Source organism: Anser cygnoides, chromosome 21 (genome assembly GCF_040182565.1).
Source record: "Anser cygnoides isolate HZ-2024a breed goose chromosome 21, Taihu_goose_T2T_genome, whole genome shotgun sequence".
Lineage (NCBI taxonomy): Eukaryota > Metazoa > Chordata > Aves > Anseriformes > Anatidae > Anser > Anser cygnoides.
The window spans coordinates 3,303,589-3,321,885 of record NC_089893.1 but is presented as its reverse complement, the minus strand read 5'-3'; the positions used below and the strand labels follow the sequence as shown (position 1 = coordinate 3,321,885).

At 56.4% G+C, this 18,297-nt stretch overlaps 1 protein-coding gene across 3 annotated transcripts in view; it reads left to right on the top strand.

Moving 5' to 3' along the window:
- The window catches only part of DSCAML1 (DS cell adhesion molecule like 1), a 97,947-nt gene that overhangs the window by 1,443 nt on the left and 78,207 nt on the right, over positions 1-18,297 (top strand). For 2 of the 3 annotated variants that reach the window (XM_066981136.1, XM_066981138.1), the window contains exons 2-3: positions 6,490-6,807; positions 9,639-9,785. In XM_066981136.1, coding sequence (XP_066837237.1) covers positions 6,490-6,807; positions 9,639-9,785 — 465 coding nt within the window. Of the gene's footprint in view, positions 1-6,489; positions 6,808-9,355; positions 9,465-9,638; positions 9,786-18,297 lie in introns of those variants that run through there. The other variant, XM_066981137.1, reaches the window with a different exon arrangement.

The window sequence follows — 18,297 nt, the reverse complement described above, 5'->3', positions numbered from 1 at the left end:
CACCAAAACCGGAAACAAATAGCCATCGAGGACACCACAGTTCCTCTACCTCCACCCCCAGTAGTCAAAATAATAACGAGCTGCACCAGGTTATTGCTTTTGCATGTTTTGAGCCCCAGCTTCTTTGGAAAAGGGCTCTCTTCCCACAGAGCTATCTCTTCTGAGAAGAGCATATTAAAAGCCTCCATTAGCACAAGTCCTTGTGGCCTCATTTTCTCTTTTTTTGAGAAATAAAATGTATCTTCAGTATTGAGCCGTCTTGGTGATGGAAAGCGTTAAAGTGAAATGGTTCCAAAGAGAGGACAGCAATACAATGGAAGTTTCATTATAATAATAGGATAAAAAAAATGAATTGCTTAATGCACGATAAACCTTTCAGATACTTAATATTTCTGGGCATCGAAGCACAACCTTTTAATATGTTCCTGCTGTAGAACAAGAGCTCGAGTAGAAACTAAAAGCAGATAAACATTTGATCCAGGGGACCGCTGAAGTTTAGAAATCTCTGAATGGGCTGCATCTGCTTATTTCTCCCTTGCTCGTAAAACAACAACAAAAAAATAGGTGCTTGGCAAGCAAACAAGCAGGGAGTTGAGCAGAAAGAAGGTCTGGTGGCGTGAGTGTGAGCAGCCGCACCGAGGAGGAGGGGATGCGAGTGGCGAGCAGTGTGATGAAGAGCACAGTGGTCAAAACTGAGAGGCTTTGAGCTGGGAAAGCATCTCCCTGCATGTTCTTGCTGGGTCTCTCTGCCTGCTGATTTATATTGGCATTATATTTACATTATGTTCCTGTATTGGGTGCAGTGAACTATGCAGCTTGCATTTTTTAATCTCTCCCCATCTCGGCCCCCCAGCGTGGCACAGCGCTCGTTTCTCTGAAATGAAACATGGAAACCTCATTAAATGCACGGAGGAGAAGGCTGCAGCACTGAGCTCCTCGCCATGCCCGGCGTGCGTTTAGCCCGCGGATAGCCAACATTTCCCAGCACAAGGAGCCACGATGGCAACTTGCCCGGAGCCCTTACCTGCACCCGGCGTAGGTTTAGGGCTGCTCCTGCTTTTGGATGAGAAAATCGAAATAGGCAACCCTATATTTCTTGGTGCGTTTGCTCTCCGGAGGAATAGAGACTGCCTCGCTCGGGTTGCGAGTGCCAGGGATGTGCTACCGAGCAGCCCTTGCCGGAGATGGAGGCTGGTTGGGAGCTGCAGGCTTAGGTCTGGGCAGCGATGGCACGGGGCGCGTTCTGCTGCAGCGCCCGCGGTTCTGCCCATATGGTCCGAGGTGGAGGGATGAGGAGCGCTCTGTCCTCGTTTGAAGCAGCTGACGAAGCGAGAGCAAGAATAAAACTGGAAGCGTGTCTTTGTGGCAGGAATCCTTCTGACATGGCAGCATGTGAGTTTTGAGCTGTGCCGTGGATGATATGAAGTCATCTCACACCCAAATAAGCAGACTGCTAATGAGTGCGACTTCCTAGGAGGGCATGAGGGAGGAAGGTGTTTGGATGTCGCAGCAGCTACAAAGCGTGCTTTAATGGGAAGCGTTTGCAGTGGCTGGTTCGGGTCCAGAATGTTTCTTGTCTTTGAAATCTAAATTATAGCCAGCTACATATTTTTGTGTTGTAATTCTGTGAGTTACCCTTTCCCTGCTTGGAGATCCTTTAGGAATAAACCTGAAGGCATACGATCTGCATATTGCCATCATCACCTGCTAGCAGAGCTGTACCAAATATTTTGGAAATCCATTTCCTGACTTTTGCTAGCAGCAGCTGCCTCTTGGAAAGGCTGTTGGGTTTTGTTTCCGTGGGAGAGAAGGGAGCAAGCACAACTTAAAGGGGAAGGGATGAGGTGTGCGAGCTCCCTTTCACCGCTTGGTTTTACTGACCCGTTTCCCACATCTCTCCCTCTCCTGTCACCCACGGGGCAAAAATCCTTGTCTATGCTTTTTAGAGCGAGCATGCAAGCTGTGGTTTGCTGGAGTCCTGGGCTGGTGGCTCTGGAGGAAGGCCAGCAGCAGGTGTGCGTGGCCTCTGGTGCATCCCCCGTCCTGCCCGGTGTGCCTGCCCGGCCTCCCTGGTGGCACCGTGCTGTGACCCAGCTGGGCCACGTCCCTGCTGTCCCCTCGGGACCTGGACTCTGTATTCGGCATCGATGCGGCTGCTGCCTGCGGTCCCTGGGTTGTTCCCCACCTCCTGGAGGAGCTGAGGGAGGCTGAAGGGAGCTGGTGCAGAGCTGGGGACGCGTCTGGCCCCGCGGGGATGGGGTGGTGCCACTGGTGCTTTCAGGCAGCTGAAGCAGGAGGTGACCCCAGCACCACATTCCTGGGGCCAAGCAAATCAGCGGGGAGCGCTGCTTTTCCACGCAAGGGTTACAGCCTCTGCCTGGGTGCTGCTGTAATAGCTGGAGGTGGTTCAGGCCTTCATTTCCATGCAGATGCATTAAGGAGCAGGCAGCAGCACTCCAAGCCCTTCCCTGCGGAGGACCGGAGGCTGGGCTCTCCTCGCTCCATCTTCCCCCCCCAGAGGAGGTGGCTGCAAGCTCCGAGGCTGCCCCGGGGTGGGATTTGCTCTGGGGCTGGAGTGCCAGTGCTGGGGAAGGTGCTCGGGTCGCTGCCCACGGGGTGCTGGGCTCCTGCTGAGCCCCCCGGGCCGTGCTGGGCATTTTAGGGGCGCTGCTCCCACCCCCAGCGGGGGTCCCTGGGGAGGCTGCACGGACAGGGACACGGCTTCATCCCTTCGGGGCTGGAAAGGTGCTGCTGTGGGGTGACATCCATGTGGGAAAGCTGTGCTGCTGGCGGGGGGTGCGCCTGGGCTCTGCTGGGTGTTGGAGAGCTTGAAGGGCACCAGTGTGTGCTCGTCCCCTCGCCCCTCTGCTCCTCTCCCTGGCCCTTCCGTGGTGCCCCAAGGTGTCACTTCTTGCTGCCAGCTCCAAGGTCACTCCCTTCGTTAGCAGAAAGCCTCCTGAAGACGAGGGCTTGATGGAAGCTTGTTTCAGGGAAGGCCAAAAGCTGCCCCAGCACTACAGGTGTGCAGGCAGCGTGTGATGGAATTGCTGCCCAAGCCCCCAGCAGCGGGGAGGAAAGGCTACGACTTGCCACCTACCTGTAATTCCCACCCTGCTGCGTGTGCCAGGCTTCAGTTCACCTTCCCCTTCAGCAGGGCAGGTGTCAACCACCCTTAATGAGGATAATAAATGAGTGGCGAGGTGGTGATTAGCCCGCAGTTCTTCACAGCCTCCCTGCAGCCCGTCGCAGCTGGGGGCTGGAGAAGCCCCAGTGCCTCGTGGGGTCCCTTTGGCTGCTGCTGGGCTGCCTGAGCCCAGGAGGGAGGTCTTGGGCAAGGTGCTGCTGGGGGGATGAAGAGGACTGGAGTCTAGCACCTGCCCTCCCTGTGAATGATGGCAATGTGCTCGGACATGGCAAACGGTCAAGCCACCAGTGGTCACTCATAAAGAAGCCCTCAGCAATCAGTGGTGTCTGTATCGGCCAAGCTGGACTGCCTGTGCCCAGAGAATTGCACGTGCACCCTTGAAATGCATCCTGTTTAGCCTTTTCCCATCTCTGTGGGGCTTCCATCCAGTTACCGATGTGCAAAGACCTTGTTTAGCTCTGAGAAGCTGGGTTTGGGGATGGCTGGGGGGTCCTGAATGCTAACACAGGTGATGTATGTGCATCGAGGGCAGGAAAAAAATGCTTCCTACTTCAGGAGAAACGTCTCTAATTGCACTCGCGTGCAGCTGGTTGTTGTCTGAGAAGTCCTAAATCCACTTGGTGACAAAAGGACAAGCTCTTCTGTGAGGTTTGGGGGTGAGGAAGGGTTGCATGGCTGGGCTCTCATCTGGGATGGCATTTCTGTGCTTCTGCAGCCCGTGCTGCCTCTCACGCAGGGCTCACACCTACATCTCAGCTGCCTCTTGCGAGGTACGTGACTTGCTGACAAACCCCGGGGTCAATTTATGGCCGCTCTGCCTTAGCCACTCGTTAGAGTAAATGAGCGCCTTCGGTACAGCACATCGCTCTGCAGAGCTGCGAGCGGCCGTGCTTCTGCTAGTTCCGGAGTTTGGAAAGTCCAGCCATCAAGACTAGTAAATATTCCTAAGGGATGATAGCGAAATGACTTGCTTCTCCCAGCTCAGAAAGAGATATTAATATTTCAATACCTCTAGGTTGCAATTTAGTACAATTTAAGAAGATTGCACTTTGATAACTTAAAATACCTGCCTTTCAGAGCAAGCCAGACAGCGTCCAGCTACGTGGTGGGCTTTGTGCAGATCTGCCTCACCAGCAGCCCGGGCTGTGGTGTTTGGTGCTGCATGCCTGCCTCGCTGCAATTCCCCCAGCAGAAACCATCGCATGTGGAGTCCTCCGTAGCTGCCTCAGCTCAGGCTCCTGTGAATTAATGCCCTCAATATTTAGGTTAGGGTCAGCACATCTGACCAGATGTGAGCAGTGATTTCTGGTTTAAAAATATTGCGGTGCTATTTCTAAATATTTAATCTCTCGGTGATTTGGAGACAGTTTTATGAAACATGGAATTAGGATGGTGCTCAATGCTAAATGGTAAAGGAGATTATCTGGATTTAACTCTATGCGTCTGTCACATAACTATTGCCAATCCCATAACTTCCATTTTCTATTAAAAATCCCTTTCCCCCTTTGACCTGAAAAAGCTTCATTGCTAAGCTGAATTTCTGTTTATGAGATATTTTTCCACTCTTTTCCCCCCTCTACCTCCAAGCCCCCCAGGGGGTGCCTGGTGAGAGGTTTCCCTGTTGGGGGGCGGCTGCTCTCCCATTGCTGCTCCAGGACGGACCCCAAGACCCGTCTGGAGGTGTGGGCAAGGGGTGCAGGATGGGTGCACAGCATGCTCCGTGTGCTTGGACCCCTGTGCTCAGCTCGGGCGGTGGGCACTGCCATGGCCAGCCTATAAATGTGTTGTTTTGTGTGCGGTGCTGGTGCTGGACCTCACCTCTTGCTGGTCCCTTACATCCATGGCTTACGGGGCCACTCTGGCTGCGGTGTCCTTGGTGCGGGACCGTCGGGCTCCGAGCAGGCAAAGGAGGAAATTTGGTCACTTTGGGTGATGGTTTGGTGCTGAGTACACGGAGAGCAAGACATGGAGTCTCTCACCTCCGGTTTAGTGGTGCTGAAAGGCACGTGGACATCCAGCTCATGGCAGGACGGGGGCTGCGTGCAGGAAGGGCCGAGGGGCTGTGGTGCCCATGACCTGGTGGAGAATGGTACTGAGCATACTGGGGACACAACAGGAGAGGGGTGTGCTCGCTGATCCCGCCTGAGGAAAACAAAACTCTTTTCCGTGGATGTGGGCAGCTTGGTGCTGTGGCCAACAGCACCTCCAGAGCCTTTCCTTGCCCAGCAGCTGCGCTGCGCTGCCCCGGAGGCACGGCCACGAGGATGTTCATGCAAGGAGACTCTTCCCTTCTCCCCCCTGCTCCTGTTCCCTCCTCCCCAAGTTAAGGAATCGAGGTCAGGGAGGGTCCCCGGTGGCTCGTTGGGAGCCAGCAGCGTGGTGTTATTTGCGTGTTGGCTCTGCGGCACCACGAGCGGTGCTCTCAGCCAGAGCTATTAATACACCCGCCGAGGGCCGCTTTCTATATCCGTGTCCTGCCGCCCACGCGGAAAAGTGTGGCTAAAAAAAGAAAAAAAACGAGCAAAGTGACTGGGGGCTGCCTCATCCGTATTTATAGGAGGCTTTGCTGGCTGCGGTGGAGAAGGGGAGCTCGTGGTCCTGGAGTGGGAAGGGGAGGCAGGAGGAACGGGGTGCAGAGGTCTCCTCCCTGCTTCCCCGCAGCCATCCCAGTGCCCCGGGAAGCTTCTGGGCACCCAGGTGGCTGAGAGCTCCTCTCGGATGGGGGGGCTGAAAGCTCAGGCTGAGGCTGGGCTCCCCCCTCTGACCCCAGGAGAGGACAGCAAGGCCGAAGGCGGATTTCCTGCTCCTCTCCTGGGGCTGCTGCAGCACCTGGGGGAGCGGGGGGCTAGCAGCAAACCTTCCTGCCCGGCTTGGGAGAGGCTCAGATGGGGCTCACCAACATCCCGACACCTTCCCTGCAGAGCTGCCTGCAGGAGGCAGGTGCCCCTGGGTGTCCCCAGCTCTGTGGGTGCTGAGGCACGATGTGACCGTGTGCTCAGGGCCACCAGTGCGTGCACAGCCCCAGCTGGGGCCGCACATCTGGCTGGGGGCACCCATGTGTGGAGGTGTCCTCACGCTGTGCCTTCTCCCCACCGGGGGGGCGTCCTGGCACCCCCTTGTGCGTGCACAGCCCCTAGCCGTCCTGGTTAGGCACTCGTGGTCCATGATCCGTGCTGCCAGCAAGAGCGCTGGCCTGTGAAGGTGGCCTTTATGCTTCCAGCTCATGCACCGATGTCCCTGCGCTCCCTCCTTCTGCTCTGCCGTGCGTCGGGGCTGGGCTCGGGGCAGCTGCCCCGGTGGGGAGAGTTATCTGTAATAACCCACGGCCTCTGCTTCCTCCGCAGCTCTCACTGAAGATGTTGGAACCAGCCTCTACTTTGTGAACGACTCCATCCAGCAGGTCACCTTCTCCAGCACAGTGGGGGTGGTGATCCCCTGCCCGGCCGCGGGGTCACCCAGCGCCGTCCTTCGGTGGTACCTGGCCACAGGCGACGACATCTACGATGTGCCCCACATCCGGCACGTCCATGCCAATGGGACTTTGCAGCTCTACCCCTTCTCGCCATCAGCCTTCAACAGCTTCATCCACGACAACGACTACTTCTGTACGGCGGAGAACTCGGCTGGCAAAATCAGGAGCCCAAACATCCGTGTTAAAGCAGGTAGGAGCTTGGGGTTTTGGGGGATTTTGATGAGGTGCTGGCTTCTGTCTGGTCTCCTGTGCTGTGTACCCGGCGTGGGGCAGTGATGCCGTGACAGCGAGCTGGTGCTGTGCCTGGAGGAGTGCTGAGCCAGGGCTGTGCCTGCTGCTGCAAGGGGAGTGATCGGGAGCAGAAGGGGCCGGGTGTGGGACAGATGGAGGCAGCCCGAGATGTGTTTGCCAAACAGCATCCTGCCCCTGCTAAGAGCAAGTTCTGCAGCTCAGGTCTGCTGCCAGCTGTGGAGCGAGCTGCAGGGCCACGGTGCGGGGCTTGGGTGCCTCCAGCAAGTGCCTGGTACAGAGGTGCTGCCGCATCCTTGCCGCAGGAGAGGTCACCCCCCCGTGAATCAGCGCTGTCACATCCAGCCACAAACAGGGTGTCCACGGCTGGGGGAGGGCCTGGGCCACGTCTGCTTGGAGCACAGAGCCCCCCTGCGCCCCACGGCCCCTCTCAAACCTGCCTGCTCCCATTGCCGCATCCAGCCCAAGCATGCCAAGGCCTATTAAGCAAAGAAAAAAGGAGGAATATGGCAAAGAGCTGCTTCCAGAAGCCATTATAGTAAATTATTGACCAGGCTGAGGAGGGCTAATAGCCCAGGAATGGCTTCATTATGTAACCTATTAAAAGTGGGGCTAGCAGAGGGAACATGACAGAAGTGACTACAGGGTTTTTTATTTTAATACCTTGTACTGCAGAGTAAATTGGTATTAACCCCCCTCCCCAGAGTGAATTATTTACCAACATTATCAGGTTACCTATAAACCACAGCGGAGCGGAGGAGGGACAGCAAATGGTGAGGGTGTAATAAATGTGGACGTGCAGCAGGGAGCTGCTGCCCTCCTCGTGCCGGGGCTTTGTGAGGGTCCCTCGATCCCTGGGGACCACGGGGTGGGTGTCTCATGGGGCACCCAGCCTGGGGCTGGCAGCGTGGGGTGAAGCATGGTGCGGGGTGAGCACGGCCTGGCTGCCTGCCTGGGGGCAGCTTGTGCCTCTGAGGTCCTGGAGCTGGTGAGCCTGGGCTCGAATTTGCTAAAACTGGGGAGCTTCTGCAAATTTGCCTGGCAGGGAGTGAAAGGGGGGCTGTGGTTGTGCAGGGCTCACACGTGAGGATGCTCTGGAGGTGCTGCAGGGGACACATTTTGCCCCTGCTCCTCGCCCGCCCTCCTCAGCTCAGGGCAGTGCTCGGCCTCCGCTGCTCTTCCCCATGCTGAGGGCTTTTTTGGGATCGCAGCAGGCTGGTGGCAGGGCTCAGTCCTGGCTTAATGCCCCCCTGTGAGCAGGCCTTCAGCTGGCAGCCTGTCCGTCTGTGCCCCATTAGCAGGTGCAATTAGCAGGCACAATTAGCAGGCGCTTCACAGCGGGGCCACGTGCGGGGCGCTGGGGCCACCAGGACAGCCCGGCTGTGGTGGTTCCCGGTGCTTTGGCTTTATCCTGGTTGGAAATGGCTGCGAAACATCCCCCTGCTTCTGCACCCACCCAGTCTCTTGTGTCCCCGTTGCTCTCCCCTGCTTTGTGGTGGCCATGCAAGTAAAACCAATTAAAGCTGTATGAAGAAAGCAAATAAAACCCAATTAAAAACATGAGGAATTGGAAAAGTCTCAAAGCCTTGGGAAACCTGGTAGTGAGTGCATGGAGTAAATCTCTCTAGCCAGTGGGAGGCTTTCAGGGTGCCAGTGGTGGCTTTAATTCACCCCTGGGAGCAAGAGGCTCAGCAGCAGCAGGGGAAGCCGGGGCTGGCTCAGCATGGAGCAGGGTTTGGGGATGCTGGGGGCAGCCGAGGGGCTGGGTGCAAGGGGCAGCAGCCGGGCTGGATGGTCCTCGTGCTCCCTGCTGGCCTTTAAAGCCCGTGAATAAGCCTCGGCTCCATGTGATTAAGGAAGCTTTTGCTACCTAATCTGCTTCGGTGCTGGTGTCCCTTTGTGTGGGCTTCTCCCTTGCCCCTGCATCCTCAGCTCTCTGCCTCCCCTCTGCCAGGGGCACCCAGTAAATAGCAGGGGAGCTGAGGGGTAGCACACATGGGGCATCTCCTGCAGCTGGCCATTTATTGCTTTATGGCTGTCACCTCCCTGCCAGCTGACACCGGCAGGAGGTGTCACCCAGCACCCCAAGGAGACGGGGTGGAAATTCCAGCACCCCTCAGTGCTTGCTTGTTGGGGTAGGGTGCGTCGCCAAGGGGTGCTTTCCACTCGGGGCAAACATCTTATTTTTGTGACCTTTGGAGTTTTTTTCTGAAGAGATTTGTCTGCTGCTTTTGTTCTGGCCGTGGGGTGTCATTAAATGAAGGAAATGGCTGTCCCCCTCGTGGTGGCAATGCCCAGGTGTCCTACAGGGCACAGTTACTGTCCCCAGGTGGAGGCACCTGCGCCCCTGCATTTGCATCCTTGGAGTTCCTGGTGCCTGCCGTTGTCCCTGGGCAGGGCGATGGTTCCTGGGCACAGCGATGTCTCGTTTGTGCTGACGAGGCTGGGGCACACCCAGCTGCCCTAATGAGAGCTGCAGGAAGGCTTGGCACTGGGGAGCACCCTGCTACTGGGGTGTGCATCAGCCTGAGGGATGGGACGGGACAGCTCACAGGCACCCCGTGACAAGGCTCACAGCACCCCACGGGGACTGGGAAGGTGAGCAGCAGTGTTATCTCGTGCTGCTTCTGTTCTGTGTGGGCCAAGTGTTGTGGATGGAAGCAGTTTATGGCTGGGTGGGTTTGTTTGTTTGTGAGATGTGGGATTAAAGCGAAAGGAAGCGTGCTTGCTTCCAGCACCATCACGCCACCAACCATCTGCTCTTCTCCGCAGTTTTCAGGGAGCCGTACACCGTTCGGGTGGAGGACCAAAGGTCGATGCGTGGAAACGTGGCTGTTTTCAAGTGCCTCATCCCCTCTTCAGTGCAGGAATACGTTAGCGTTGTGTCCTGGGAGAAAGACACCGTTTCTATCATCCCAGGTAAGAGAGGCGCTGCTGGGAAAACGCCTCCTGCTCTTGGAACGTTTTGGCCTGCTCTGCCATGTCGGGCTGAGTGTCGCGGAGAATGTTTTTGTGGTTTATCGTCTCTGCTGCCAAAGCCAAGGTTTTGTTGCTGAACGTGTTGGGGCTTCGTACTGGAGAAGCCTGGTGGTGCTGCGTTCGGGGTCCGTGGTGCTGCGGCTGTGCTCTGAGCATCGCTGTGCTCGCGGGTGTCTGGTGTAAGCGTGGCAGTGTGTGTCCTGTCCTCATGTCCCCCACGTGCCTGTGCACCAGCTCACCTCAGTGGCTGTGTGGCACCTGGGGCTGGGGCAGCAGCGCCTGCCCGTGCTGTCCCTGTCCTGACCCGCAGCCAGCTGGCTTTCCCTGCCGTCAGTGGCACACAAGTCAATATTCCAGCCTTCCTCGTGTGTTTTCACAACAGCTTCAGCCATGGGAAGAGGAACTCTGTTAAAGGCATCGTGTGCCTCTGTGTTGGCACGGGAAGCCACTTGGCCACCATGGCTGGATGTGTCCCACCCAGCACCAACGCTGCTGTTGTGGTTTGTGGGTCGGGAGGGACAGCAGCGCCTGTGTTTTGGCAGGGACTTTGCAACCCTTGGGTAGTTCCCTGCAATTTTTGGCATGTACTGAGCACCCTGGGTCCCGGTGAGAGCAGAGAGCCTCTAAAAGCAGAGTCTTGCCCCAGCGGGTCCCCTGGGTGGGACACGACCTGGGCGCCTTGGTGTGGCCAAGCAGGAGGGGAAAGGAGCAGGGGACATGGGTGTGCTGTGCTCCTGGTGCGCTGGGTCCTGCCGGGCTTGTGACAGGCTGGGAAGCAGCACAGGGATACGGGCAGGTGCTGAGCACTGTGTGGAGCCACCAGCATCCCCATGTACTGGGGTGACCTCTTGGCTCCCTCCCTGGCTGTATTGATGGCAGCGCTGGCTGCCCTGCGCAGCATGTGTAAGCTATAGCAAAGCAATCGATGCTGCTTTCCCCAGGGGATCCAGAAAGAATTAAAGGATTTTGCCCAGAGTGAGTGCTCAGTGCTTGATATTTGCTCATAGGTCAGTAAGTCCCGATGCTCCTCTGGGGCTGGGCACTGCCACGCTGGCCACGCGGTGGGGACGTGCCCAGGGGCGGGCACCGGGGGGTGGCAGCTGGGGGGACAGCCTGGTGCCAGCCGCTGACCATGCAGGGGAGGGAATTTGCTTTAATCCGCCTTGCAGGGATGTTTCCTAAGGAGCTTAAGGAGCAAAGTGCTTTACCTGGAGGGGGAAGAGCTTCCTGAGGGCTGCGGTGGCTCTCGCTGGTGGCAGCCCCTCGGGGCGCAGCTGACCTGCTGGCTCAGCGCTGCCCGCTCCTCCTGCTGCGGGGCTCTGTGGGGTCTGTGCAGCGCCGGCTGCCAGGTGACACCCAGGAGCGGTGCTGAGCCGGTGGCCGGGGCAGCAAGGACACCTCTCAGATACCCGCTGTGCCGGTCCTGGTGCTGGCACCGAGCCTGTGCCGGGCGGCAGAGCCGGGGCGCTGAGCCAGCTCCCTTGCCGTGGTCAGGAGCTGGGTTCACGGTGCCCCTCCTCCCCAGCAGTGACCCACTTCTGACAGTCTTGGGATGAAATATTGCATGAGACTCCTCGCCTCCGGAGCACGGTCTTCCCCGGGCAGCAGTTGGGAAGGATGCTCGTGCAATGACGGGCAGCTGCTCCGCGCCTGCAACAGCCTTTTGCCCGGGAAGGGAGATTTCAGTGTAGCAAACAGCCTTCCTGAATACAAACCTTTCTGGCATTTCTGGGTGTCTTGTGGTATCACAGAAACGCCCGTTTTGTTTTACTAGGTGAGAAACCCCGGGGTGGTCTCTGAGGCCCGTGTACAAGCCTTTTTGGGGGGGTTTGCCCTGAGGCCGGCCGCTGCGCGGAGGACACACGGGAGGCGCTGGCAGGGTGCAGGCTCGGCCACAGCCTCAGCACGGCCCTGGGGAATGGCTGCATCTGCCCTAACGCGGGGTGTGAGGTGGGGTTTCAGTGCCCTGCTGCCTCTGGCAGGGCTTGCTCGATGGGTGGGGATTTCTAGCACTGCTCTGCTGCTTTGGGTGCTCCCAAGGGTGCTGAAAACCCCGGGGACTCAAACGGCCGCCCCGAGGAACTTGCGCTGTGCGGTGGAGCTGGGTGGGCTGTTTGCATGCCAGGTGTTTGTTGCTTCTGGTGGTTTCTAAAGCTGTTTTTTGTAATGAAATGAGTAGTGCTTGGCCAGGGCTGCTCAGCCCTTGTCTCCTCCAGCACCTCTCTTGGGAGGACGAGTGGTGGTTCCTGGGGCTGGAGCGCACAGACACCTTACAGCACGTCATCTGCTCGAACCACTGCCTGGGCTCAGCGCTGGTAATAGCTCTGCAGGCTCTGCTGTACTGCAGCTCTGCTTTCAGGAGCAGAAGGCACAAAACTCGGGGCTTTGCTTGGCACCGTGTCCCTGTCCCCAAGCAGCTGGCAGGCGCGGGTGGTGCAGACCCCGCAGCCGAGACCCCTCATCATGGACCGAGCCCCGGGTGAGCCTGGTGCCGTGCTGGCATTGTGCTCCGGGGACAGATCCACATCCTAACAGCTCTGCCCTGAATTTTCTTCTCACCTTGCAGCCCCCGGTGCTGCAGTGCATTCCTGGCACGTGGGAGCAGTGTGGTGTCTGCGCTCCGTCTGAAGAGCAGCGCGTTCGTCACCCGGGCACCCATGCGCTTGCATGATCTTAACCAGACTTGTTCCCAAGTTCGCTTTTGCGGTGGATTTTTTAATATGATGATTTAATTAGAGTGGAACAATTTTAACATTCTAAAGCAATAATTACCCTAAAGACAGAACATATAAATCGTGTTACAGTGCAGAGTCAACACAAGCAAACATGTTTTGCTGTTGGATTACAAATATAGTATCTGCCTGAAGCTTATTTTTTTTTCTTGCGATCGCTAGAGCTAAAACTGGCTTTGCTGTTACCAAAAACATGCTCTCCTCCTGACCTCCGGTGAGCCTTTGATTCTGTCCTAATTCTTAGCGAGTAAGGCAAGGAGGGGGTTCCTGCTGCTCCGAGCGAGCGGTGTGGCTGGTGAACACGCTGTGCCGGCGTGCTGAGCGCTGCCAGCCCCCTCGTGCCAGAGGTGTGCTAACATCGAGCGCTGTACCGACAGCACTGCGTAGTGCTCCTCCAGTCATCCTCCGGAAACAAAAGGTCTGTGGAGGTACTGCAGCTCCTTCAGAAGTGAATCCAAGCCTTACTTGAAACTGGCTTTTTGTCCTAATATCAGTGCATGCAAGCCACTGCTCTTTCTGAAACTTTCTCCTAGGCTTTGTGGAGGACTGCGCATCCTCCTGCTAACCCTTGGTGCGTCAGGGTATGCACGGTCCTAGCAGGCTCTGTAATAAATCCTCCATCCAGAGCACTCCGTGGCAGAAAACTTTCGTTTAAATGATTGTTTTCACCCTAGGTGCTTGCTTTCTGTAGTGTCCTGATCCCTCTCCCTGACCAAAAAAACACTTTATAGCCCAGAAATGGGGAAATCCCTCTGTGAAAGGGAGGGCGCGCTTCCTGTGGCACTGCTGGTCTTGCAGGTGCAACCCCATCACGCCACGTGTTTCAGGAGCTTTGTGGTGTGCTTTCTGTTCTTCGTGGGGGTACGGGGCTGAAAACTGCCCCCTCTCTGTGGGTGATGGGTGGGGGACTTTTTGGGGTCTGCCTGGGGCTGGTGTGTGCTGCGTGCTGCTCCCCGAGCGCTGCTGTTGGCGCAGCGGTGCTCTGCTTTCAGAGGGTGCCTCTGCCTGGCTTCTCTTCATTTAAGTTCCCGACAAGTCTGTTTTTTTTCAGGAGCACCTACTGGGTCTATTGTAGGAGAGATCTTAAAACAATTGTAGCAAAATGCCTCGTGTCTGTATCGCACTGCTGCAGTGGGGGGGTTTAGTGGGGACTGGTGTTATTTGGTTAACTTGGGAACACTGAAACTTACCCTGAAATCAAAGATAAATTCTTTATAGAAGGTTATCCTGCACGTAAATCATCATTAGTGCAGCTCATTTTTGTTTAATGCCTACCTAACTGTGCCATAGTCTAAAAATGTGTGTTTAGTGAAGTCAAGGGTTGCAGAGAAATTACAGGGTTTTCAAAAACCCATTTGCTTTGCTGGTGCTCACATCCAAATCAATCTTGCCTCTCGTTCTCAGCCTGGTAGCACACGTGCAGCACCACTCACAGGATTCTGGCATTTAACGTGGGCTAGTGCTTATTCAGAATAAAGCAGCAGCGCTTACAGATTTGGGGGCTGTGTACAAGATTGCACTTCACACCGAGGCTGTGATTTCAAACTCTGTTGCTATTGATGAATCTTGATGTATACTTGGGGGAGAGGGGTGGGAGGAGGCCGGGGAGGATGCAGCTGAGCAGCATGCTGCCCGCGTCCCTCTCCTGCTCCGCGGGGAGGCAGGGGGAAGCTGCTGCCACGAGCCACTCCAAGAACCCGGCGTGGTGAACGGCTTTTTTTAAAGCCACATCTCCAGGCTGGGCGATGTGAAGTCCGGGAGCACGTGCGTGGTTTGGGTTTGTTGGAGATGTGTTGCATGTGCGACCGAGGGTGCCGTAGAGTCACTGTGCTGTAGTTGTGGTGACACAGAAATGGAGATTCCTGGCACGGACTTGTCCTCTCTCCAGGTACTGCAGGAATGTAACTTGATTTTGGCAGTCGTGGGTTCTGCAGGGCTGGGCACGAAGCGGTGATGCTAATGTGGACCCGATGTAGGTGGGCAGCACCGGGGGGCGCGTCCAGCAGCGGCTTACAAAGGCAGTGATGAGGGTAGGAAATCTGAGGTGCTACAAAGTGGACTTCTGAGGAATTGTCAGCCCTTCTCCAGCAATGAGCTCCCTGCTATTTCTGAAGTGTGCTCATTGGAGCTTTAGCTGGCTTTTCAAAACTTTATCTGTAACCTTGGGAGCACACATGTGCGTGTGCAGTTATACCCAAACCATCCCTCAGCGGGATTCGAGACGTATTTACACCTCGGTTTGCCTTTTCTGGCACAAATGTGTCGTCTGCCCAGGCTGTGCTGAAGAGTGCTGCTGGGTATGCTGGGCTGGGCAGAAATGTTGGCTGGGGGGTGCTGGGCTCTGGCCTGGCTGCATCCCTGGAGCAGAGCCACAAGTGGAAGCTGATGGCTCTTGTCTCCATCTTGCCTGGGGTATTGGTGGCCTGGGGCTCAAGGCAGCACAGAAAAAGTGATTATTGGAGGCAGTGAGCATTACTACACCCATGAACCCATTGCTGAGCTGCTCTTTGATGCTTTGGAGTCATGTACTCGATACGTTGTGCTGGAAACATGTCTAAATGCAACCCTTCTCAAGGTGCAGAGTGTTTTGGGGTGCTGCTTTTCTCAATAGCTGCTCTTTGAGGGCTGCGGGTACTTGGATGTGCTGCTTTAGTCAATGGAGAGCCACAAAGCCCTCTCTCTGAAAGCTGAAACATGAAGCCTGCCAGAAGGATGGAACTGGGAAAAAAAATCACAGTTTTGTGAAGTTTTAATTGTTTTTGTGAATGTTCTTGTTTGAATGACGGCCTGTTAGGAATTCAGAAAGTATCGAAGCCGGTCTGTTCACAGTGGCTTAGATATGATCTTAATTTAAGGAGACCTTGCTGTGCAGTCTGCAGCAGTGTCCGACTCTGGGATTGTTGAGCTCATCCCAGCGGCTGTTTGGTGACGTGGAGAAGCGTGACCGCTTTCTCATGGTTAAATACGACCGTTCACCCCAAAGTGTACGCTCTTTTCTGCTGCACCTTGCAACATCTGCCACCCGTTCTCCGAAATATTAGAAGTGCAACCATACACTAAATCCACTTGAATCTGTCTCGACGCACAATGAGTGCAGAGGCACAGCGTGAGGCTACGGGCAATTAAAACCCCGCTGTATTTATGGGGGCAATGCTCTGGAGCTGGGACTGGAGCTGCCGACGCTGCCTCGCCGGCAGACGTGTGCTGCGTGATGGGGGCAAGGCAGCTGATCCAGGAGGCTGGCCAGCCCGGACCTGGATAATCGAGCATTGTCCTTCCATCAATGGCCTTGTGCTGGGGACATCCATCCCGAGTTACTGGAGAAAAGCTGGAAGCTGGGACCAAATAAACACGGCGAGGTGAAAGGCAGTCCTTGTTTGCGTGTTGATATTTGTTAGGGGCAGGAGAGGAGATGCTGAGGACAGGTACGGGCTGTCAGCACTTTTATTCGGTTTTGCTGAGTGCAGGGTAAGCCCAGCTGGCTCAAAGCGAGCTGCCTGCAGCGAGCAGCTCCCAGTGGTCCAGGACCTGGGCGCTCTTTGGCTTTGCCATCGCTCATGGCGCAGCCCCGAGCCTGCAGCGGGCAGGAGCACTGCTCACGGACAGCACCGAGATGTGAGCTGGGACCGCTGGGCGAAGGCCCAGCAAGGAGCTGGCCTTTTCAGCTCGGTTTCCCAGCTTCTCCCTGGCGGAGCAGCCTGATGTGATTCAGAGGAGCGTTGTCCGGCCCCGCTCTGGCTGGGGGTCCTGCGGGACCTTTTCTGCTGTCGGTCCCGAGATCTCCGGAGGTGTCCCGGCGTCCCCCCGCCCCTCGCCCCCTCCCTGGCTGCGACATGTGCCCAGACCTGTTACAGAGGGAAGTAGCTCCAGGCGTTATTCTCACCAAGTGGGGTGAGATTCTGTCTGAAATCATTTCATCCTTCCCCAGAGACTTGGCGTGAATTTTATCTAATCGCCATGGCAACAGATAAAAAAAGGTGTGAGCACATCTCCTTTTGCTGTGATAATTCAGATTTATATATTCAGATCAGATTGGAGTTAGAGATTTTAAAAGGAGCAGATGCAGCAGAAGGTGTGACTGCAAATAATGTGGTGCGAACGTTTGATGATCCTGCCCTTTAAGAGGGGAGAGAGCTTTCCTGCAGGTTTTTTTCTGGAATATAATTATTCCATCAAATCCATTTTAACAAGGACTCATTATAGCCCTGATAATGCAGAGTCACGTTGGAGACGATCTCACACACATGCACACACGCACCAAAAAAAAAAAAGAGGGGGGGGATTAAAACAAGTAAATAAAATGCATGTGGAGAGCGAGGGACGAGCACCCCATCGCCTCCAGATGCGCCGGGCTCAGCGGGGCTCTGCCTGCACCCGTGTGGCCACGGCCACTGTCTGCCCTGCTGCTGCGTCCCTGAACAGCACAGCTGCAGGAGGTGGCTGAGGGATGGGGTGGCAGGCCCTCGGCCCCAGGAGGCCCTCGGATCCCAGAAACCCTGCGCAGCAAAGCGCTCAGGGCGGGAGGGCAGGAGGGCTGCGCCTGGCGGGGTTCAGCCTAGGCCGTTTCCCCCGGCTGAATCCTGACTTGGCACAGCAGCTTTGGCTACCAACCTCGTCTAGCGTGCAGCAGAGCTCAGATGCTGATGCTGCAACCAAGGATTGCCTGAGAGCGCCTGAGCTGGGGCCATCCTGCAGGAGAGCTGGTGGCGGCTTTTGCTGTGCCGTTGGAGCTGCGCAAGGGCTGCTTCATCTGAGATCAGAGCAAGCGAGTCCTTGACTGCTTTCTGTGCAGGGCAGAGAAGAAAGGATGCAGACGGTCGCCTGCGGAGGAAAGGTGCAGTTGATCTAGCACCTGGCGTCCCAGCCCCACGTGATGTCCTTGCCCCTGCTCCAAGCCCTGCGGGATGACGGAGCGCGAGCCAAAGGCGGCTTGACAAGCTCCAAGGCATGAAATACAGAGGGGCGTCTGTGCTTGGAGCTGCCATCTCTCTGCCTACCTGTAAGCGTAAATCTTCCGCCACCCCGAGGAGCCGTGGTGCTGGAGGGAACAGAGAAACGGTGCGTGCAGGATGGGATGGATGGCTGAGGGCTTGGAGCAGCAGCACGAGGCAGGTGGGCTGCAAATCTCTGCCCGACACCTTCCCGCTGTGCCACTGGTGCTCTGCCCCAGTTCTGCCTCCACTGCTGCTGGCCTGAGGTTCAGGACAAGTTTCCAGGTGGGAGAGGTGCAGAGATGCTGAAGGAGCCCTCGCAGCACCCCAGTGTCGAGCACAGCCCCTGGGAAGACCCTGGGAGCGGTGGGGGGAGCATCTGCAGGGGGGCTTCGCTCGCTGCCTCGCAGGGGAGCACCTGAGTGCAGCACCTTTCTGGAGGCAGCAGCCGTGATACCTGCTGGGCACAAACTTCCCGCAAAGATTCTGGCATGAGGAGGAGATGATTTATGTGAAAGAAATTACACTGAAGTGGAGAGAGCAGAGGGAGGAGGAGACGCATGGAGGAGCACGGTCTGCTGGTGACAGCAGGATATGCTGCGTGGACTCTCCCGAGTCCCAGGGTGGCTCTGCACACTGGTACAGATTTTCTTCCAGTTATGCCCTGAATTTCAAGTTGTAATTTTGCAGGAAATTGCCAAGAAGCTGGGGCGAGGAGCATTGTCCTCTGGAGCAGCCCTGTGCTGGTGTCCAGGGTGAACCCCTGGTGCTGGCACCAAGCTGGGCTGG